Here is a 22,045-nt window from a genome sequence, read left to right on the forward strand (position 1 = left end):
CCCTTCCTACAGCATGGGGCGGAACTTCCGGGGACGGCACGCCAGCTCCCTCGGAACCGGAAGTGGAGCCTGGGATCCTTGACGTTAGGAACGAAGTCGAACCTGGATCTGGAGCCGGGTGAGGAGTGGCATCGCGAGGTTGCGCGCTGGGGAGGAATGCCGAGGGAGGCCGGGGTGTCTGTGCTCCGGCCGTGGTGCGGTTGCGGAGGAAAGGGAGGGGCCTGGAGGCGGGGCCCGGGGAGAGACCCTCGCCCCCCGCATCCGTGACCGGCGATCGGCCCCAGACCCCTCCCTTCGCCTCCCGGGCCGGGTTCCGGCCCTCGCCTCGCCCCGCCGGCATGTTGAAGGGCGTTCGAAGCGTGGTCTTCGCTGCCTAGTGAGCCGCCCTCATCGTGGCCCTAAGGCTGGCCCGGCTCCCTGACCTCGATCCCGGAGCTCGCAAGCCTCTGCGCCTCGGGTACTTGGAGAGTTCCAGGAGGCTTGCCCCGCCCCTCTGGGTTGTCACCTTCGACCGTCTGCCTAGAGTGGAGTCAAGATTGGAGTTTGACTCCGAGCTTACTCCGTTCCCCTCTCTCCTGACTTCAGGGAGTTAAAGGGCGAGGGGCATCTCCCAAGCTTGCTGCCAGTGGCGTGTGCAAGGCACAGTCCCCAAGATGGCTTTGGCTGTACAGAGTTGTCAGTCCCGTAGCAGTTCCTCTTCTGGGCTTCGCTAGCAGACCTGAGTGAGAGTCTCACTCTTCCCGGCCCCCTTCTAAATTAGAACGATAAGGCTGTTTGGATCCGCCGGCCCCTTCTTGGAATGCCCCTTGAAAGGACCTCCAACTCATCCTTCTGTTGCTGGGCAAGACCTATCAAACAAGCATTAGAATAGAAGCCAAATTACAGACATGCTTTTGGATTTAGTATACCCATAGTCCTCTGCTTGAGGGATGGAATGAATGATCTTTGTAATGGAATATCGTTTGCTAGATGTTCAGATGTTCTCTACCTTTTTTTGCCCTCTGTGTAGCTCTGGCTGTCCTGGAACTCTCTCTGTAGACCAGGCTAGCCTCGAACTCACAGAGATCTTCCTGCTTCTGCCTCCCAAGTGCTGGGACTAGTGCGCCACCACTACCCAGCTATGTTTTTTTTTTTTTTTAATCTTTGCAGGATTAATACACTATTCTCACGGAAAGTCTGAGGTCAGAGTAACATTTGGATTATTGTAGGTCAGAGAAAGAATGCCATTTCTCCAAAACAATTCTACAGTTGTCTTTTGTGGGGGAGGGATTTTAGTTGATCCATTTTTAATTTTTTGTGTTAGTAGTTAGAAACAACCCAGCACATTTGAAGTTACTCAAGTGTTTTTGGATGAATGGATGAGTAGATGGTACACAGAATTAATGGAGAGTGGAAACATTGTTTTACTTACTTGTAACATTATGGTAATTATCAGTCAGGGGACACTGAAAATCGTAACACTGGAGAATGTCGGCTGTTCTGTTCCATTAGGTCTGTCTGAAGTGGAAACTTATACCTTCTTGGCAGTGATACAACACGGGGTTCACAGTAACAAAATCCTTGCTTTGAAGAAAGTGACTGGGTACTGGTCAGGGCAGGAAGCTACTGAGATCTTGTGGTAATGTGGAAGCGGTTTATCTGACCACTGCCTGATATGACCAATCCCTCTCTGTCTCTTCCTTCCTTCCCTGAATAGTTGCCCTCTCCTCAGAAAGTGTTATGACTGATTTCTTTCTTTTCCTTCCTCCAACAGGTAAGGTCAGATCGGGGATGCTCTCATAATGAGTGTCAATCAGTCAGCCCCACCCGTTCCACCGTTTGGGCAGAACCAGCCCGTCTACCCAGGGTATCATCCGGCCAGCTATGGTGGGCAGCCAGGCCCTGCAGTACCTGCTTCTCCCTATGGAGCCTACAATGGCCCGGTACCAGGCTATCAGCAAACACCTCCCCAAGGTATGTCTCCAGGTTCCTTCTGGAGCGGAGGAAGGGGTTGAGCGTCTTCAGGTTAGGTTGTATTGCTCTGGGGAAGCTTCTAAAGGGCTGTGATTGAAGAACACGAGTCTGGTTCACCCTGTTGTTTGCATACGTGACTGTTTCCACCTTAAGACACCTAATGGGAATAAGTTCCAGATTCAATAACAGTTCACTTCTGTGGATGTCACCCCAGACAGCCTCGCCTGCCTCCTTTTTTCTTTTCTTTTTTTCTTTTTTTTTTTTGTTTCTCTGTGTGGCTTTGGAGCCTATTCTGGCACTTGCTCTGTAGACCAGGCTGGCCTCGAACTCACAGAGATCCACCTGCCTCTGCCTCCCAAGTGCTGGGATTAAAGGTGTGCGCCACCAATGCCTGGCAGTATTCCTGGTCTTTTGCTGTCATTCATTTTCCTTTACTTGGGTTTCCTTTTGTTAGATATTCGATCGTGTCAGTGAAATAAGAAAACTTGGTGTTGCATTAGATTCTCTGCCCCCAACCCTCAGTGTTTTGTTTTATGTTACTTTTTCAAGAAGAGCAGCCCATTCTCTGCGTGCTACCAGGCAGACTTGTAAAGTTATTAATACAAGACTTTCGGCTGTCTGAAGACTTAGAGTAATGCCAAACTCTGTGTTGCTTAAGAAAGTAGATCCCACAGGCACAGGCCTGCAATTCTGTGAGGGAGGTTACAGCAGGAGGATTGTGGGTTCAAAGCTTGCCTGGGCTATGGAGTAAGTTCAAGTCCAGCTTAGGTAACAGAGTAAGAGTCAATCTAAAAATAAAAAGTGAAAAAGAAGATGTAAATCATTAACAAAATGCTTGCCTAACATGTACGAGATCCTAGGTTCATCCCCAAAACAACCAAAAAAAAAAAAACCATAAAGGCGGGTGGGGGTGGGGTTAAAGGTTTGAGGTTCAGAGGGCACGGTGCTTACCACTACACATAATGACCTAAGCTCAGTCCCTGAAACCCGCAGGTTAGGAGGAGCTTACAAGTTGTCTTCTGATCTCCACACAAAATAAATACATAAGTATAATTGTGTGAGGTTAGAGAGATGGCTTAGTGGTGAAGAGCACTAATATGTATTTTTATTACATATACAGTGTTCTGCCAGGAGAGGGCACCAGATTGAATTGTAGGTGGTTGTAAGCCACCATGTGGTTGCTGGGAATTGAACTCAGGACCTCTGGAAGAGCAGTCAGTGCTCTTAACCTCTGAGCCATCTCTCCAGCCCGAAGAGCACTTTTTACTCTTGTAGAAGACCCGAGTTCAATTCCCAGTACCCACATGGCAGCTCATAGCCATCCATAACTCCCATTCCAATGGACCCGGTGCCCTTTTCTGACCTCTGCAGGCACATGCATGTGATACATGTGAGCAAAACACTTACACATATAAAATAAAATACATAAGTCTAATACATAAGTAAATATACATACATATATATTTTTGTTTTGTTGTTGCTTGTTTTTCAAGACAGGGTTTCTCTGTTCATCCCTGGCTGTCCTGGAACTTGCTCTGTAGATCAGGCTGGCCAAGAACTCAGAAGTTTGCCTGCCTCTCTCTCCAGAATACTGGAATTAGAGGCCTAGATTACCACACCTGGCTCCAGAGTAGATTTAATACAGAGGGAAGAAGGTACCAGTCAGTCAAGGCACGAGCAGGATTTGAAAATGAATGAGATATTACTACTTTATTCACACTGTAAAAACCAGTAAAGTGCTAAAATTAGATCTTGGTTCCATAGATGAAAGAGCCTTGTTCTGGGTTGGGAGTTTGACGGGACAGAGTCCACTTCTGCTCTGTTAAGTTTGATTTCAGAATGGAGCTGTCCTTGTCTTCTGAAAGAAGTTTGTCACTGAAGGGAAATCTGTCTACTTCTGTCTGTTATTGTTAGTGATCAAGTTCGGCTTTTGAATCTGATCTCTCGGGGGGGGGGGGGGTCAGCAACATTTCAAGAGTGATTTTCCAAGTAACTCATCACTCGTTCTTTATGCTGCATGTGGCTGAGCTGAGTGGGAGTGGTTTGGATGTGAGAACGGATCCACGCAAAGGACAGAGCTCAGGTCTAGTGAGGATGTGGACAGCATTAACTGAGGTGCACGCCATCTGTCTGGATAGACCTCTTGGAGAAAAAAATACTCTGGCTTGAAAGAATGCTGCCTAACATGGAAGTGGGTCAAGAGAGCATGACAGGATATATAAGATATACCGAGAAGAGAGAGTCAGAACAGCCCCTCAGGGGAGTGAGCGCCTTTCTTGTGGTTGGTATAGCTCAGTGGAGGAGCCCTTGACTAACATGCCCGAAGCCCTTGACTCAGTCCCCAGCACTGTAAAACAAAACAAACAAACAACACCCCCCTCCAGTTTCTTGAACTTCTGATCCTCTTGACTCCCAAATGCCAGGATTATAGGGAAACACCCCATGTACTTTATCTTAGGTTTGTTTTCTTTACTGGTGAGAGTGCTTTGCCTGCGTGTATGCGTTGAGAAGTCAGAAGACGAGTCAGGTCCTCTGGAGTTGGATGACAGACAGTTGTGAGCCACCGTATGGGTGCTAGGATTGGAGTGTAGGTCCTCTGCAATTAGAACCCAGCTGTTCTAAACTATTAAGCCATCTTTCCAAGCTCCGCCAGGCAGTGGTGCTGGGGTTGGGTCCAAGGCTATGAGCTAGACAAACAACTGACCCCATCTCCAGCCCCTCAGTTTCTTTCTCATTTTTCTTTTTTCTTTTCTTTCTTCCCTCCATTCCTCCTTTCTTTCTATTAATTTTCTCTGGAGACAGCGTCCCACTATGTAGCTCTGTCTGTCCTAGAACTCAGTGTGTCGACCAGGCTGGCCTTGAAACTCAGAGATTCATCTGCCTCTGCCTTGCAAGTGCTCCAATAAAGGCGCGTGCCACCACACCTGGCCAGGTTTCTTATAGAATAATTCCCTTATTCTTACTCATCTTCTGTACCACCTTTCTCACGTTTCCTCCGAGTCTCTCTCTTCTTCCTTTTTCTTCCGTTTTACCAGGGTTTCTCTGTGTAGTCCTGGCTGTCCTGGAACTCGCTCTGTAGACCAGATTGGCCTCAAACTGCTGCTGCCTCCCCAGTGCTGGGATCAAAGTCGTGCGCCACTGCCTTCCAGCTGTCCTCCCAGTTTCTAAGCTGTGGAGTTGAAATACTTTCCTGAGAAGGGTTGAAAGCTGTCTCAGATTGAGGGGGGGCGAGTGTGTGTGAGTGTGTGTGTGAGTGTGTGCTGACCAGAGAGGAAGGTCCTCCGCTCTGTTGAGGGGGAGCGGGTGTGTGTGTGTGTGTGTGTGTGTGTGAGTGTGTGAGAGTGTGTGTGAGTGTGTGTGAGTGTGTGCTGACCAGAGAGGAAGGTCCTCCGCTGTGTTGCTCTGCCTGTCTCACCCTCGTATGTTTCGTATGTTGGAGACAGCAGCCTGTTTGCTGGATATCCACATGCCAAGTACTGCTGTAGTGAGAGGCGTATGGCGTTCTTGTTTGTTCTACAGGTAGAGTCCGTGAAGGTTTCTTTTATTGATTCTTGCTTTTCAGTCCTGCCTCAAGGCGGAGGAGAAAGTTGTTTCCCAACCATTTATTTCTGTCTTTTATCCTCAGGTGTGCCGAGAGCCCCACCCTCCTCAGGGGCGCCTCCAGCCTCAATGCAGGCCCCCTGTGGTCAGACTACATATGGCCAGTTTGGTCAAGGTGACATACAGAACGGGCCAAGCTCCACAGCTCAGATGCAGAGGTGTGTACTGGGTGAGCCTCACATCAGTGTGATGAAAGTGGGTTAGGAATGTGAGGGTCTGTTTCTTTAAACTCTATTAGATTCTTTCTTCTCCTCCCTCCATCCTGTTTATCTTCCTCTAATTGTTTGTATTATATTTATTTATTTTGTATGTATGAATGGGGTGCATGTGGAGGGCACCCCGTGGGAATCGTCCCCTCCTTCAGGGCGGGCTTTGGGGACCAAACTCACAGACGTCTGTACCACTAAGCCGTGTGGCCAGCCCTTCTTTTTCCCAGGTTACAGGTACTACTAATGTCTAGCCCTATTATGGATTCATGTTAGCGTCTGGGTTCGTTTCCAAATTATCTTTCTCTGAGCCTTTTCCAGACATACATTTTTCACAGTGGGTCTAGTCCCCATGAGCCTGTGGTAGGGAGGAAACGGAAGACAGAAGTCAGGATTGTTTGTGTCACCCTTTTCACTAGACCAGGCACTTAGTAGGACTGATTGGTTAAATGTGTACATGCCACCCAGGAAATGGAAAGACTCAGAAGGAAAGCTGCAGAATAATGAGAACCTGAGAGACCTCTGTTACAGGACAGAAGTCATGTCTGTCACTGTATTATTTGTCATAGTTTAAAACTGTAACTGGGTAGCGGAACTTAGCACATGCTTGTATTCATACATTAGCACTGAATATAAACCTTTGTTTTGTTTTGTTTTCTGTGGCTTTGGAGGCTGTCCTGGAGCTCACTCTGTAGACCAGACTGGTCTCGAGCTCACAGAGATCCGCCTGCCTCTGCCTCCCAAGTGCTGGGATTAAAGGCGTGCGCCACCACCACCTCCCGACTGAATGTAAGTCTTAGATAAGGCAAATGCGGGACACAATAGATGATAATAGACAAACAGATGTACCTAAAGATGCAAGATAGGGTGAGGATGTGGGCTGTTTGTCAGGAGGTGTCAGGTAAGCCTCTGTGAAGTATCTGAGACGTAGTGGAATGGAGGAGTCAGCCACACGAGACCTGAGGGAAGAGAGCTAGGCAGAGGGCATAGCAAATGCAGAGGCTGGCATGGGACTCACGTGGTGGACATAAAGAAGAGGAGGTCAGTGCACGGCTGGAGTGCAGTCAGCAGTGAAGCCCTGAAGGAGGCCCAGTAGTGAGGTAAGGGGTGGCCTGCAGAGGGTGTCAGGGGCCTGGAGACGTGGCTCAGCGTCAGTAGCTCTTGCAGAGGACTTGGCTTCAGTTTCCAGCACCCATATGGAGGCTCACAACCATCGTAATGCCAGTTCCAGGGTATTCAAGCCCTCTTTGGGTACCAGGCACATATATGAGACAAATACATGTAGGCAGATCTTTCTCATCTGCCATCTCCCAAATGAGCACACGGAGACTTCTTAGTGATGAAAGCTTGGCTAACAGCTTAGGCTTGTTTCTAACTAGCTCTTATAACTTAAATAGCGCATTTCTATTAATTTACATGTTGTCAAATGGCTCGTGGTTTGTTACCTCATCTCCTACATGTCATGCTTTTTCTTTGTCTGGCTGGCGACTGCCTTTTTCTTCCCACAGATGTCTTTCTGCCCTAAAGTCTTACCTGTACCTCCTGCCTAGCTAGCTACTGGCCATACAGCTTTTTATTGCACCGGTTAAAGCATTACATTTTCACACAGTGTACAAATATCCCACAACAAAAAAGCCAAGCCCTCTCATACATATTAAGTGAAATTAAATATTTAAAGTAAAGTAAAGAGAGGCCATGTAAATGAGGCACACATTTATAACTCCAGCACTCAGGAGGCAGAAGCAGGAGGATCTCTGTGAGTTCCAGCCCAGCCTAGTCTACAGAGGGAGTTCTAGGACAGCCAAGGCTGTATAGTGGAAGAGGGGAGGAGGAGAGAGACTATGTTTCAGGAAAGTTAGAGAGTGATCATCTTTGTTCATTGCTATAGGAATATGAAGGAAGAGAATTGACTGTTGGATTTGGTAAGGTCATTATCATTTTTTTATTTTTTGGTTTTTTGAGACTGTCCTAGAACTCCGTCTGTAGACCAGGCTGGCCTCAAACTCACAGACATCTACCTGCCACTGCCTCCCGAGTGCTGGGATTAAAGGCGCGCACCACCGCTGCCTGGCCTCCATCTGATTGTTTTGCTGTAGGGTTAGATTAAATAGAAAACTATAGATGCTATATGTAGGTGTGGTGGAGCAGTTGACAGAATAGCACTGGGCAGCTGATAGCTCTAATCCACACTACTAGAGCAACATAGTTAGTCTGTCAAGATTCGTTGAGCGTCTGTGTATGGTTAACAGTAAGTTCAGTATTGTGCACCACAAAATAATGCAGCCCCCAGCAAAGAGCTTGAAGTAAGGGTTACTAGCAGAAATACTAGTTGGAAGCAGCATTAGGGATGGGAGAATAGTTCACCATTATAGTACTTGCTTGCCTACTTGCAAGTCATTGGCGTCAAGTCCCAGCACAACACACACATAAAGAGATACCATTGGAAGGAAAAGTGGCTGGCTGGCTAAACTAAACAACAGATGGAGCTGATCAAACAGAAAGCACCACTTATTTAGTAGAGGAAAACGAGGCAGGGAGGGCCTGGGGGAAGGTTCAGTGCCTGACAGTTTCAGTTCGAGCCCCATAACCAATTCCAGATGCATGGTGCACATCTGTAATCCCAGCACTCTCACAGTGAGATGGGCTGTGGGGACAGGAGAATTGGGCAGAAGCTTGAGGGTCAGTTAGCCTGGAGTATGCTGTACAGCAGAAGTTAGAAAAACTTGGCTTCAGCATGGTAGAAGTTGAGAACTGATGTCTGAAAGGTATCTTCAAGCCCCCCCCACTACTCACTCATCCCGTCATGGACGTCATGGATATGGGCATGCACTCACTGAGACAGGGTGTCACTGTGTAGCCCTGGCTGTCCTGGAATTACTATGTAGACCAGCCTGGCCTCGGACTCACAGAGATCCGCCTGCCTCTGCCTCCCAGTGCTGGGATTAAAGGTGTGCGCCACTAATCTGGCTAAAAAGAAAAAAAATAATAAACTGAATTAATTTTAAAGAGTATAAGTCAATTTCAGTGTAAGAGACTACTGTTTTGATGACTTTGATCCATCCCAAGTCCCAGATGGAGCTTCTGTGTTGCAAATATCTGCAATAAGATCATCATGAGACATCAGGGCAGCCACCTACATTTGGTATCCAGTGATACTGGCATGATTACTATCATATTTGAATGTGTTGTCATGTGTGAGTGTGGTGTCCAGTGACACTGGCATGATTACTGTCATATTTGAATGTGTTGTCATGTGTGAGTGTGGTGTCCAGTGACACTGGCATGATTACTGTCATATTTGAATGTGTTGTCATGTGTGAGTGTGGTGTCCAGTGACACTGGCATGATTACTGTCATATTTGAATGTGTTGTCATGTGTGAGTGTGGTGTCCAGTGATACTGGCATGATTACTGTCATATTTGAATGTGTTGTCATGTGTGAGTGTGGTGTCCAGTGACACTGGCATGATTACTGTCATATTTGAATGTGTTGTCATGTGTGAGTGTGGTGTCCAGTGATACTGGCATGATTACTGTCATATTTGAATGTGTTGTCATGTGTGAGTGTGGTGTCCAGTGACACTGGCATGATTACTATCATATTTGAATGTGTTGTCATGTGTGAGTGTGGTGTCCAGTGACACTGGCATGATTACTATCATATTTGAATGTGTTGTCATGTGTGAGTCTAAGGTAGTGATTCGAGTGCCGAGGTCCTGCTGCTAGACCCAAAGGGCTACTTGGTGCTTCATTTCCCTAACCCTTCCTGCAACAGCAAGCATCACCCTTCCAGCTAGTGTCTAATGCCAGTCTCAGACGACCCGCTTCCTTGGCTATTGATTCTTCTCACACCATCCAAGGTGACGTCTTAGATACTCCACTTGGACAATCAAGTTACATTGTTGGTCTCAGTGTTTGTTGAGTAGGCACTTGCTGTAAGTCTGCTTGTGTGTGTGCCTTTCCTTTCAACCTCTTCAGGCGTAGATTACAGACCCGAGGCCGCTTGTCCACACAGGACTGAGACCAACGAGATGATAACCTCTCAATCAAACTAAATATTATTTGATCTGAGGGTGCTTGGTATTTGTAGAGTAAACCTATTAGAAGGTAAGCTTTGCCACAAATCTTCTTTGTGTAGACAATCAAAAATGTCATTTGGCCACAACTACACTAGTATGAAGCTATCAGAGATCTCAGGATGAACATAAAATGCCGGAACACAATGTAGCTTCCTGTAATGGTGTGGGACTGTGCCAGCCTCAACAGGCATCTCACCCTGTGGCCCCCTGCTCTCACTCTCTTTGCAGGCTCCAGGGGTCTCAGCAGTTTGGGCCCCCATTGGCTCCTGTGGTCAGCCAGCCAGCTGTGCTTCAGCCCTATGGCCCGCCCCCCACAAGTACGCAGGTGACCGCACAGCTTGCTGGGATGCAGATCAGTGGTGCTGTGTCCCATGCCCCCCCCTCTTCTGTGCTGGGCTATGGTGAGTAGTGGTGGGGCCACGGCGCACTTTACTTCCTGTGCCTCTGAGTCCCAGATGCAGGGACAGTCATAGTTGTTTCATGTGGTGGGATAGAATAATGCACCATACGAGGCAGTGACTGGGCCTCCACCTCTGCCTCTTACGTTTCTCAGGTCCACCAACATCATTGGCCTCAGCCTCAGGAAGTTTCCCTAATTCTGGTCCGTATGGCTCCTATCCTCAGAGCCAGGCTCCTCCCCTTAGCCAGGCTCAAGGTCATCCTGGAGTCCAGCCTCCCCTGCGATCTGCCCCACCACTGGCTTCCAGCTTCACATCCCCAGCTTCAGGTGGTCCTCGGATGCCTTCCATGACTGGTCCACTCCCGCCTGGACAGGGCTTTGGGAGTCTCCCAGTGAGCCAGCCCAACCACGTGTCCTCGACTCCTTCCCATGCTCTGCCCCCTGGCACGCAGATGACCGGGCCCCCTGGCACCCAGATGACGGGGCCCCCAGTGCCGCCACCATCTATGCACTCCCCTCAGCAGGCGGGCTATCAGCTGCAGCAAAATGGTGAGTCATTGCGTCGTGTCCCCCATTTGGCCGGGGGCCAAAGGCTTCAGCATGCAGGGCGTTTTATTTATTAGATATGCAGGGTTCTGTCTGCATGTATGCCTGCAGGGCAGAAGAGGGCACCAGATCTCATTACAGGTAGTTGTGAGTGGGAACTGAACTCAGGACCTCTGGAAGAGCAGTCAGTGCTCTTAACCTCTGAGCCATCTCTCCAGCTGCTATTCGGGGCTTTTTGTTTGCTTGTCTTGGTACTACTTGCTAAGTAGTAAATTAGATGGACAGCTTTGGGGTGCCATTACTAGGATGTGAGGTTTGTATGACATTTTTCTTGTCTCTTAGTTCATTCAGATAGTGTAGGCTTTCTTTGAGTGTCTTCCACAGGCACAGGGACACCCCATAATCTGCTTCAAAGAGTCCAGTTATTTTCCTGAGTCCTTAAGCAGAGAGAGATAGGAAAGAGATTTTGAGTTTGTCAACTTGTTTCTCAGGTTCCTTTGGTCCAGCCCGAGGCCCTCAGCCTAATTATGAGAGCCCATACCCTGGAGCACCTACCTTTGGCAGTCAGCCTGGGCCTCCTCAGCCCCTGCCTCCTAAGCGCCTGGACCCTGATGCCATCCCCAGCCCTGTAAGTAGGTGCTTATGTGGTCTTGGGAAAACACGTGTCTGCCAGATGAGTAGGGTAAACTAGATGAGATGTTTGCTTGGCATTTTCTGATAACATCCCCTTTTCAACCATCATCCTGAAGACTTGGAATTTAGGGCAGTTTTAACCCAGAGCTATACAGAGAGGAGAGGGGAACCGATCAGTCACGCTGGTAGAGCTCTGGTTGAGGCCTGTGTTCTGTTGTTCTCGGACATAATAATAATGTGGTCACCTTTGCCATTCTGTGCAGTAGTGGCCAGGTCTCACTCTGTAGATCTAGGAGGACTGCATTCTTGATTGCAGAGCAGATGGAGCTCTCTGGTGTTAGGCGGTCTGAGCAGGAAAGTCTCACTGGTTCCTCTCTGCTCCTCCATGGGCAGTGCTGTATGATGATGCCCCCAGTGCTGTTGGTCGGCAGGCCCCTGCTGTGTGGGTGAGGGGCAGTCATAGCGTGCAAAGGCAGTGTGCTTGTGAATTCCACTGAGGAAGCTGCTCCCAGAGCTAAAAGAGCCCTCAGCCCTTCCTGTCGGACGCAGGTGGAGCGGTTCTCCCTCTTGGGCCTCTATACCCTGTCTGTGACATCGCTGTCAGTCACCTCTTCATAGTTAGCCATTGTCACATCCATTCGTTCTCCTCCCTCTTCCTTTGGGGAACTGCCGTGCTGAGGAAGCTCGTTAGTTGAGGGGAACCCAGAGCACTGCCAGCCCCTCCTCTGTCTTCCATGGTGGGAGGAAGAAGACCCAGCTGGACGGCCAAGGCCCCTGCCAGCATGAGTTCTTGGGGTTAGGTTTGACCTGCTAGGGGACTCCCTGTTCCTCAAGGGTTTTCCTGTCAGGGCTTCCGTAAAGAGTCCTGCTTGCCTCCTGCTTGCCACACCTGACTGTCTTGCTCCATGGTAGTCTGAGTCACGGAGGCCTCCTTGTGAGAGACTTGAAATCCCAGATCTACCGGGTCCCCGCCTTCTGCAGTCCAAGCTGGGCTCTTCATGTCTGCTTCACCAGGGTTAGAGAAGTAACACTGCCTCTTGTTCTTTTCTCTCCCTCCCCGTATACCCCGCCGCCTTTATTATTAAAACACTAAAAGCAACTTAATGAGCTGCCTCCTCAGCAGAGAGCCAGGCACAGAATAGACCCTGATGCCATTCCTAGTCCAGTAAGTGCAGGGGTGGGAGAGTGCTTGTCACCCCGTGTCTGTGCCACTCATGCATGCTGTGACCTCACCTCGTCCACCATGGCCATGCCTTCATTCTCTCCCCTGAGCCCATCTACATCCTTGCCTTTACACGCTGAAGGATATGCATGCCCAGGTCACCATGTATGGAAGAGGAAGCAAGCTGTTAGCGGGGCCTTGATTGTGGGGTGGTGGATGGTCACCTCTGAGGGTGGGTCCTGCTGACTCCTCCAGGGGCTTGTGTGTGGCATGTCGTGGAACCAGACAGAGTCAAGCAGCAGGTCTGTAAAGTCTGATGTGAGGAGGCATGTTCTGGTGGGTGGCCATGAATGTACAGGTTCATGGCATTTCTTACAAGGGAAGAGATTGCTTGTTCTGGGAGAGTGTGGGCCACCTTCTCATCTGGGGAGTCAGACTCTGGCGTACCTCCGAGCTTCAGGTCTTCCTGCTGCAGGATACAGCCTTATTTGCCCTTCTTCCGCTTTTATCAAACTCCTCTTGAAGTAACTGGCCAAAGGTCGCCCGCGTGAACGAGGGTCTAGTTAGCAGCTTTGCATATCCTTTTTGTGTCTGTTTTCCTTAATGTCTTGTCACAGTAAAGGTCTGAGGGCTGGGCCATAAGGATGGGGTATTTACCCTCTCCTCTATGGACCTGCCGATGCTCACCTGAAAGGAAGGTAGCATTTGCTTCCTTACTTTTCCTGACCATTTCTGGCTGTTGAATTCTCTCCTCCCCGTGTTCCTTGTTAATTTCATTGAGTTTAGAGCCGTTCTGGGTAGATTCATTTCTACATGGGTTTCTGTTATGTGTTCTTGCTCTGACTCGGTGTGTCTCCTGGAGAGGGGAGGAGGAAAGTATGATGGGGATGGAGAGTGGAATCCAATCCTGTCTTATGCTTTGGGGTCATATTGGAAGCTTTCCTGGAGTGGGAGGAATAAAAGGTGCCCACTAGTGACTGGAGGTCGGGGCATCCCATCAGAGAGCCCATTCTCGCTGAGGCCCGCTGGGCAGTGCAGCATTTGATGTGGGCCCGAAAGGAAGCATGCCTGGTGCATGAGGTGCTCTTCGTTCTTGTGCTACAGTGCGGCCCGCCTGTATCCTGGGACTCCCTTTTCTTTCATCATATCACTCATCCCCTTTTTCCTCAGATTCAGGTTATTGAAGATGATAGGAACAACCGGGGTTCAGAGCCATTTGTTACTGGTGTACGGGGACAGGTGCCACCCTTAGTCACTACCAACTTCCTGGTGAAAGACCAAGGTGAGACACACTTTAACCTCTGTTGCCCTATGGCAGCTGATTCTTTAAGGCTGTCAGCCATGGATCATATTGGTCTTTAACCAGAGACCAGTTCCCCCACCCTACCCACTCTTCCCAAAGTCCTTCGGGGGCCAGCTCCTAACATCTGTGGACTCACCAGTGCAGAGCTGGTGTCCAAAGGCTTCTGGGACATGACTCAAATCTTCTGCCTTCTTCAGGGAATGCAAGTCCCCGGTACATTCGATGCACATCCTATAATATCCCTTGCACGTCTGACATGGCTAAGCAGGCTCAGGTGCCTCTGGCAGCTGTCATCAAGCCTCTGGCAAGGCTGCCCCCAGAGGAGGTAAGTCTCTGAAGGGCTGGGACACAACGGAACAGATGGAGGCGATGATGTCTCTTTCTAGATGGGATTCTGACTGACATGCAAGACATCTTTGTTGGGCAGGATGTGACAGTATTTTGGTATTTTTCTTTCTCAGGGTCCAAACTTGGTAGCAGTAATAAGGATGAAAGCAAAAGCCAAATAAATAACTTTGTGAGACCAGGGTTCATAGGAGGAACAAACGAAAAGAATCAGACCCAGCAGGATGTGGAGGCTCACACCTGTAATTGTAGCACTCAGGAAACTAAAACAGGAGACCATGAAGTTCCAGCCCAGCCTGGTTACACAGTAGACTCCGTCTCAAAACAAAGGAGGCAGAGTCAGGCAGATTCCTGTGACTTTAAAGCTAGTCAGGGCCCTGTCTTAAAACAAAATAAATCTAACTAATTTCTAGAGGCAAGACAGCTAGATGTAGGAATTTCTCATTGTGTGGTCAAACCTCTAGATGATGACAAGTGTATTACTCTTTTTTTAAGCCTGAGTTGGGGAGGGCTGTTAGGAAGGCATATAAAGGAGAAGGTACTATTGTATCCAGTATTCCATCTGCTAATGGGCCCCCATCTGCTAATCTAGTACCTGAAAGCAATGTTTTCTTTTTTTTCTTCCAGACAGGCCTTCTCTGTACACCTGCTCCTGGAACTGGCCCTGTTGACCAGGCTAGTCTCAAACTTAGAATCCATGTGCCACTATGACTGGCAAAAGCATTTTTTTATAAGATTTTATTTGTTTATTATGTATACAGTGTTCTGTCTGCATGTATTCCTGTAGGTCAGAAGAGAGCACCAGAAGATCTCATTACAGATGATTGTGAGCCACCATGTGGTTGCTGGGAATCGAACTCAGGACCTCCGGAAGAGCAGCGAGTGCTCTTAACCTTTGAGCCATCTGTCCAGCCCAGCAAAAGCATTTTTAAAAATTAGGTAGCTGTTTATTTAGGTCTTGAGAAATAACACTTGGCCAGGCATGGAGGCTCATACCTTTAATCCCTGTACTCAAGAGGCAGAGGCAGGGGGATCTCTGAATTCAAGACCAGCCTGGTCTACAGAGTTCTGGGATAGCCAGGGCTACACAGAGAAACCCTGTCTCCAAACAAAGTATCACTTAGGTACTTGAGAGTTCTCTAGAACTGAACCCTCAAGGCTCACAGTATGTCTGCTTTCTCACTTCCATTTTGGATGCTAGTGAGGATGGTCAGATGTTTTTTGTGTTTGTGAGATGATGTCTACCTGGGACAGCAGTAGGTGTCACAGAATTCTCTTGTGAGTGATGGGGAGAAGTATGGATGTGCAGAGAAGGAAGTGGAAATCATCTCTAGGACAGTAGAAGAAATTCTGTTTAACTTTTGTCTTCTCATACACTCATGGTAGTCCCTGACTTGCTCCCTCTTCCTTTTATGAAGAAATTCATTCTGGGATAGGAAATTAAAAGAGAGAACTGGAGGTTTTCCTGTGATTAGTACCCCTACCGTTGTCCTCACTCCCTTCTATTTGTATTCCTCCCCAGACAGAGTACCTGAGACAGGCTGCCTCTCCCTCCAGGCTGTGTCATGTGCTGCCACGTCCGACCCCACTGTAGCTAGTGTCCCTCCATCTGAGCCCATCCCCTTCTTCCTTAGGCTTCACCATATGTTGTGGACCATGGGGAGGCTGGCCCTCTGCGCTGTAACCGCTGCAAAGCGTACATGTGTCCTCTCATGACGTTCATCGAGGGAGGAAGACGCTTCCAGTGCTCGTTTTGCAGCTGTGTCAATGATGGTATGCTGTGGAGGCCGAGCTCTGTGGGGAAGGCTGGCGTCTCCATCTCTCTCTCTAGGATAGCTGAGGGGGCATTCTTAGGAGCTGGGGAGGCAGGGCAATGATGTGAAGGAGCTCAGCTAGGAGTTGGCATACTCAGATTGAGGGTGAGCCTTTGAGTAACTACTGCATCCTCCCTACAGTTCCCCCCCAGTATTTTCAACATCTGGATCATACCGGCAAACGTGTGGATGCTTATGACCGTCCTGAGCTGTCCCTGGGCTCTTATGAATTCTTGGCCACTGTAGATTACTGCAAGGTGAGGGAAGGTAGTGGGAGAGGAGAGGTAGTGGGTGGGAGATTGTGAGACAGCCCCAAATAACTGCCCTCGTCTCCCCTCACGCTGTCATGGTCCCTTTGGCTCGTCACATTGTCCTCTAGTCTCCTGGCCTGCTGCTGTTTCCCTATGCCTTCATCATTTTCTTCCTCTACAGAACAATAAGTTCCCCAGTCCTCCTGCCTTCATCTTTATGATTGATGTCTCCTACAACGCCATCAGGACTGGTCTTGTTCGGCTCCTCTGTGAGGAGCTCAAGTCGCTCTTAGACTACCTGCCTAGGTGAGAGCTAAGGAAGTTCTTCTTTCCTTTGCTTAGTGGTGGGGGTCTGCGTTGACTGAGCAAGTGGAACATGTCATGAAATCGTGGGTGGAGAAAAAGGTGTCCAGAATGGGTAACAGTGTCACCTTCCACAGGGAGGGCGGAGCAGAAGAGTCTGCCATCCGAGTTGGCTTTGTCACCTACAATAAGGTGCTCCACTTCTACAATGTGAAGAGCTCCTTGGCTCAGCCACAGATGATGGTTGTATCTGATGTGGCAGACATGTTTGTGCCACTGCTGGATGGCTTCCTGGTCAATGTCAGAGAGTCCCGGGCAGTTATCACCAGGTAAGAGCCAGACGGTGGAGATGAGAGGGAGCGGGAGGGTTCAACCATAGAAGGCCAGGGAGTTGAGCAGAAGCTTAGTGGATGGACCAGGCTGTGGTCCAGGAGTTTTCAGTCTGGCAGCCAGATTACTAGTCCAGGAATTGAGAATAGAGGCTGCTAAAATCTCGGTGGCAATTTTGGTTGTCTGCCATCATCTGTCTTTTCAGCTTATTGGATAAGATCCCAGAAATGTTTGCAGATACAAGAGAGACAGAGACAGTCTTTGCCCCAGTTATCCAGGCTGGAATGGAAGCTCTGAAGGTAAGGCTGGGGTCCCTGGCTCCCTGGCAACCTCCTCTCTCTCTCTCTTTTTTTTTTTTTTTTTTTTTTTTTGGTTTTTCGAGACAGGGTTTCTCTGTATTGTTTTGGAGGCTGTCCTGGAACTAGCTCTTGTAGACCAGGCTGGCCTCGAACTCACAGAGATCCGCCTGCCTCTGCCTCCCGAGTGCTGGGATTAAAGGTGTGTACACCAGCGCCCGGCTGCAACCTCCTCTCTTGCTTTCCTCTGGCCATGTTACTTACTGGAAAAAAGGGTTAGTGACTGATAACTGTCTAGCAAGTCAGTGCCTAATAAATGACAAAGAAAAAGACGAGTGAAGAATGGACGAGTAATTTTATCTCTTCTCCTAGGCTGCCGAGTGTGCAGGAAAGCTGTTTCTGTTCCACACATCCTTGCCCATTGCAGAGGCCCCAGGGAAGCTGAAGAATAGAGATGACAGGAAGTTGATCAACACAGACAAGGAGAAGGTGCGCGACTCGAGAGGGAGAGGGGCCTTCCATTACGGAGGAGGGTGGTCACTTTCCATTGCCGACGCTTCCGTGCTAGCCAGCTGGATTGGGTACACTCTGCCCTCCCACGTGTCCCATCTGTGACCGCTAACCCGCTCACAAAACTCTTGGTGGACTTGACCTTCTCTCTTTTTCATTTTTGCTTTTTTTGAGATTTGGTCTAGCTATGTAACCTAGGCTGGTCTGGAACTCACTATGTAGCCCAGGCTGGCCTCATACTTGTGGCGATGTTCTTATCTCTACTTCCTGTGTGCTTGAACACACGCTGCACTTTTTGTTTTTCTCTTCCCTTCCCTCTGCCTCCCTTTCCCTTCTAACTTGGGTTAGCTGCTGGGATTACAAGGTGGTGCTGGGTCTGAAGTCATGAAGGATGAGTTTCTCTTTTACATGTGGCATTCCTTCTGTTCCCCTCCAGACTCTCTTCCAGCCTCAGACAGGTACCTACCAGACTCTGGCCAAAGACTGTGTGGCCCAAGGCTGCTGTGTGGACCTCTTCCTCTTCCCTAACCAATATGTAGATGTGGCCACACTCTCTGTTGTCCCCCAGCTCACTGGAGGCTCTGTCTACAAATATGCCTGCTTTCAGGTATAGAGTTCTGGGTGTGGAGATGTTTGCCTATATGTGGAGTGGTTCTTTAGCTACTAACTTAACTAGTGGTATGTGAAGTTGAGCCCAGAGTGTAGTGGTTAGGTGCATGGGTCGTCAAGTCAGTCCTGGGTTGATAGATATTGAAGCCATCTGACTTACTGATAGGATAATCACTTAATTATTCACCTTTTGTCCTTTCATCTTCAAAGTAGAGTTTACTGATTAGGATTTGTCTTCAGAATTCAACAATTATATATAAAATATTCTGTGTGCTACCTGGTATGTCATGAATTCATAAATGCTTCGTTGTCATTGTCATCCTTTTTACTGTTACTGTGATGAAGCAGGCTTGTAGAGTGGAAGGGACACAGGGACACTGACTACAGGGGCAGCTGTGTGGTGAGTGATGTGACTCTGGGCCTGGGCTATAGGTGGAGAATGACCAGGAACGGTTCTTGAGTGACCTGCGTCGGGATGTACAGAAGGTGGTTGGCTTTGATGCTGTGATGCGGGTTCGGACAAGTACTGGTGAGTTCTGCTGGAGCTAAACCTGGTTGAGGCACATGTCCTGTCTTTAGCTCTGACTTATCCCTGTGGCCTCAGGTATCCGTGCTGTAGATTTCTTTGGAGCTTTCTACATGAGCAATACAACAGATGTGGAGTTGGCTGGACTAGATGAGGACAAGACAGTGGCTGTGGAATTCAAGCATGACGATCGGCTCAGCGAAGAGAGCGGCGCCCTGCTGCAGGTGGCAGGCGGGAGGCGGGGCAGGGGATGGGTGGCAGGCGGGAGGCGGGGCAGGGGTGGACGGAGGTGCTGGAGGGAAGATGGTAAGGGGTGGGTGGGGTTTTGAGGGAGGGGTGTGAGTTCCCCCTTTCTCCCTTCCCCTAGTGTGCCCTGCTTTATACCAGCTGTGCAGGGCAGCGTCGGCTCCGCATCCACAACCTGGCCCTAAACTGCTGCACCCAGTTGGCTGATCTGTATCGAAACTGTGAGACGGACACGCTCATCAACTACATGGCCAAGTTTGGTGAGGGTAGAAGCAGGGCAGGGTGGGACGGGTGAGAGAACTGGTCAACCATTCTGCGCTCGTGGGTAGGTGTGATGCTGGGAAGACGCATGTGAAGAGAAGCTGACAGTGACTGTGGTCTCTCCTTCCCGCGTAGCGTATCGGGGTGTTGTGAATAGCCCTGTGAAGACTGTGCGTGACACTCTCATCACCCAGTGTGCCCAGATCCTGGCCTGCTATAGAAAGAACTGCGCCAGCCCATCCTCTGCAGGACAGTTGATCCTTCCTGAGTGTATGAAGCTACTCCCAGTTTACCTAAACTGTGTGTTGAAGAGTGACGTTCTGCAGCCTGGAGCCGAGGTCACGACTGATGACCGTGCCTATGTTCGACAGCTGGTTTCTTCCATGGATGTGGCCGAGACCAATGTCTTCTTCTACCCTCGGCTTCTACCACTGGTGCGATTGAGGGCTGGAGTATGAGACACTGTACTGAGGACAGAGCCTCTAAGAAGGAGGGGATGGGATTGCTTTATTGCTTACACTGAGGAATTTGTTTCTATGCACACTTCACATTGCTATCTGGAGACTTAGCTTTCTGAGTTTGTCTGTGTAAAGGAGCATCTTGTGGTTCTTGGTGACTTTTTTTTCTTTTTGTCTAGACAAAGTCTCCCATCGACAGTACCTCTGAACCACCAGCAGTTCGAGCGTCTGAAGAACGTTTAAGCAGTGGCGATATATATTTGCTGGAAAATGGGCTCAACCTCTTTGTCTGGGTGGGAGCAAGCGTCCAACAAGGTGTCGTCCAGAGCCTTTTCAACGTCTCCTCCTTCAGCCAGATCACCAGTGGCTTGGTGAGAACAGGGTGTCAAGGATAGTATGGCTATGGAAAAACACTTTGGTGATTTGGCTGCGGGTCAATGAGGTCATTATGCTGGTCCCTTTACATAGCAGAGAACACTTGGGGGAAGGGGAGATGCTGTCAAGTTTTTTCAGGCTTCCTCATTTCAGATGATAACTAAATCCGTATTGCTCCCTCTTGATGGACTTAAAAGTACTTTATCATAGTAATGAATGAAGTTTTGTTCCAGAGTGTTCTGCCAGTTCTGGATAATCCACTGTCCAGGAAGGTTCGAGGCCTCATTGATAGCTTACGGGCACAGAGAATGCGGTACATGAAGGTAACGCAGATCTTGCTTGTTTTGTGGTGGTAGTGGTGCTGGGTATTGAACCCCAGACCTCTGTATGCCAGGCAAACACTGTCACTGAGAAACACTCCATCACAACCACACAGACTGGATTCCTAGATTGTGTTTACCTTGTCAAGTCAGCAGGAAGGAGCATGGGGAGGCAGAGGCTTAAGCATTTCCTTACCTTGGCCTTTCCTCACAACCTGTCTCCTGGCTGTAGCTAATCGTGGTGAAACAGGAAGACAAGCTGGAGATGTTGTTCAAGCACTTCCTGGTAGAAGACAAGAGCCTAAGCGGAGGTGCGTCTTACGTGGACTTTCTCTGTCACATGCACAAGGAGATTCGGCAGCTACTGAGCTGAATAAAGCCAGCGGTAAATGGTATAGGGTCCCAGGCCAACTTCCAGAAAGTACCCCAGGATGGCAGAGAAATTGGGACAGTTCCATATCTTAGGAGTCATGTAAGCTGACCTCAGTCTCTTTGGGGGGGAGGGAAAGATATAAGGAGACACCTTCTTTCTGGGCTCAAATATCCTCTACCACTGTCATGTCCTGCTGATGGAAGGTGCCCCGTCCCTTACTCTACCCTCTTTCTCCTGCTAACCCTGTTGTAATGAATGTAGTTGATCAGTTCACTGTATATGATCTAGTGTTGGGTTTGGAGGCAGTGAGGCCCTGGCAATACTGAGTCCCTTTGGACCAGCCTCCAAGAGGGAAGGGGCAGGCAGGAAGGAGTGGACACCCCAGGGTTATTGCAGGAGGTGGCAAATTCAGCTCCATGTCATCAGCAACTTCCTATATTAGGGATCAGATATACAGGTGCACAAGAGCTGGGTACAGACTGTAGGTGGTGGAGAGTAAAGCAGTTGGGGGCCTGGCGGTCAGGAGCAAAATTAGAGTTCCTGAGGATGGATGCCTAGTTGTCTCTACTTCCATTGTGCTGCTCTCTCCCCTGCTATGATGGTGAGCGCTTTGTGGACAGAAGCTCATAGCTAGAGATGAATGAGCCTGGGGACTGAATTGCAAAGCATATTAACACCTAGGGGAGGTAGCCGCCTCCTTCCCAGCTGGAGAAGCCCCACTACTGGACGGTTCTGTAGAGAGCCTGATGGTCAACTTGCAATACCTCACAGAGCCACCCACATCCCACTCAGCTCCTACCAGAAGCAGCTTAAGCCGGCGTCGTTGGGGGAGGCGGAGATGGCTGGAGCCCTCCCTGTCTTCCTGTGCCTGGACGTTCCTGGGCTTTGGTACTGACTGAGTGGCTGACAGTTATCTTCCAACTCCAATTGGCTGGGGCAGGACAAGGGCTAGGATTGATGGTGGTCAGGGTTGCCTGCTCCCAGCCCGGGATGCCCCTGCTCTGGACCTTTCATTTCTTTTCATTGGTTTATTTTTCAATGCATCTTTAATTTGTAAAGAAATAAAATAAGATGTAACCAGTATCCTTTTTTGTTCTTTTTTTAATCATTCGTGACCTCTCCCAGCCAGCCTGCGGCTGAGAGGAG

At 49.1% G+C, this 22,045-nt stretch overlaps 1 protein-coding gene across 5 annotated transcripts; it reads left to right on the plus strand.

The window, feature by feature from the left end:
- Positions 1-19: 19 nt before the first annotated feature.
- On the plus strand, positions 20-21,982 carry Sec24c (SEC24 homolog C, COPII coat complex component). 5 transcript variants are annotated; one of them, XM_040735967.1, is made up of 24 exons: positions 20-118; positions 1,754-1,953; positions 5,579-5,711; positions 10,067-10,239; positions 10,392-10,787; positions 11,276-11,412; positions 12,514-12,582; positions 13,750-13,861; positions 14,080-14,207; positions 14,855-14,902; positions 15,862-16,000; positions 16,183-16,298; positions 16,474-16,598; positions 16,733-16,924; positions 17,131-17,224; positions 17,594-17,710; positions 18,168-18,338; positions 18,773-18,869; positions 18,945-19,090; positions 19,234-19,372; positions 19,509-19,807; positions 20,011-20,202; positions 20,440-20,529; positions 20,759-21,982. In XM_040735967.1, exons 2-24 carry the CDS (start codon positions 1,782-1,784, stop codon positions 20,897-20,899), a joined length of 3,426 nt encoding a protein of 1,141 aa, XP_040591901.1. In that variant the 5' UTR covers positions 20-118; positions 1,754-1,781; the 3' UTR covers positions 20,900-21,982. The 5 variants fall into 5 exon arrangements, with proteins under 5 accessions (XP_040591901.1, XP_040591903.1, XP_040591904.1 ...); XM_040735968.1 differs by lacking the exon at positions 20-118 and adding an exon at positions 435-457; XM_040735969.1 differs by lacking the exon at positions 14,855-14,902.
- The last annotated feature ends 63 nt before the right edge of the window (positions 21,983-22,045 follow it).

Source organism: Mesocricetus auratus, unplaced genomic scaffold (genome assembly GCF_017639785.1).
Source record: "Mesocricetus auratus isolate SY011 unplaced genomic scaffold, BCM_Maur_2.0 Super-Scaffold_100053, whole genome shotgun sequence".
Taxonomy (NCBI): domain Eukaryota; kingdom Metazoa; phylum Chordata; class Mammalia; order Rodentia; family Cricetidae; genus Mesocricetus; species Mesocricetus auratus.

Bases quoted from the DNA above. Each gene is read 5' to 3' on its own strand.
- Sec24c (XM_040735967.1), top strand. From the start codon at position 1,782: ATGAGTGTCAATCAGTCAGCCCCACCCGTTCCACCGTTTGGGCAGAAC. The intron at 16,001-16,182 runs GTATGCTGTGGA...TCCTCCCTACAG, and splicing joins TTGCAGCTGTGTCAATGATG to TTCCCCCCCAGTATTTTCAA. The intron at 17,711-18,167 runs GTGCGCGACTCG...GTTCCCCTCCAG, and splicing joins TCAACACAGACAAGGAGAAG to ACTCTCTTCCAGCCTCAGAC.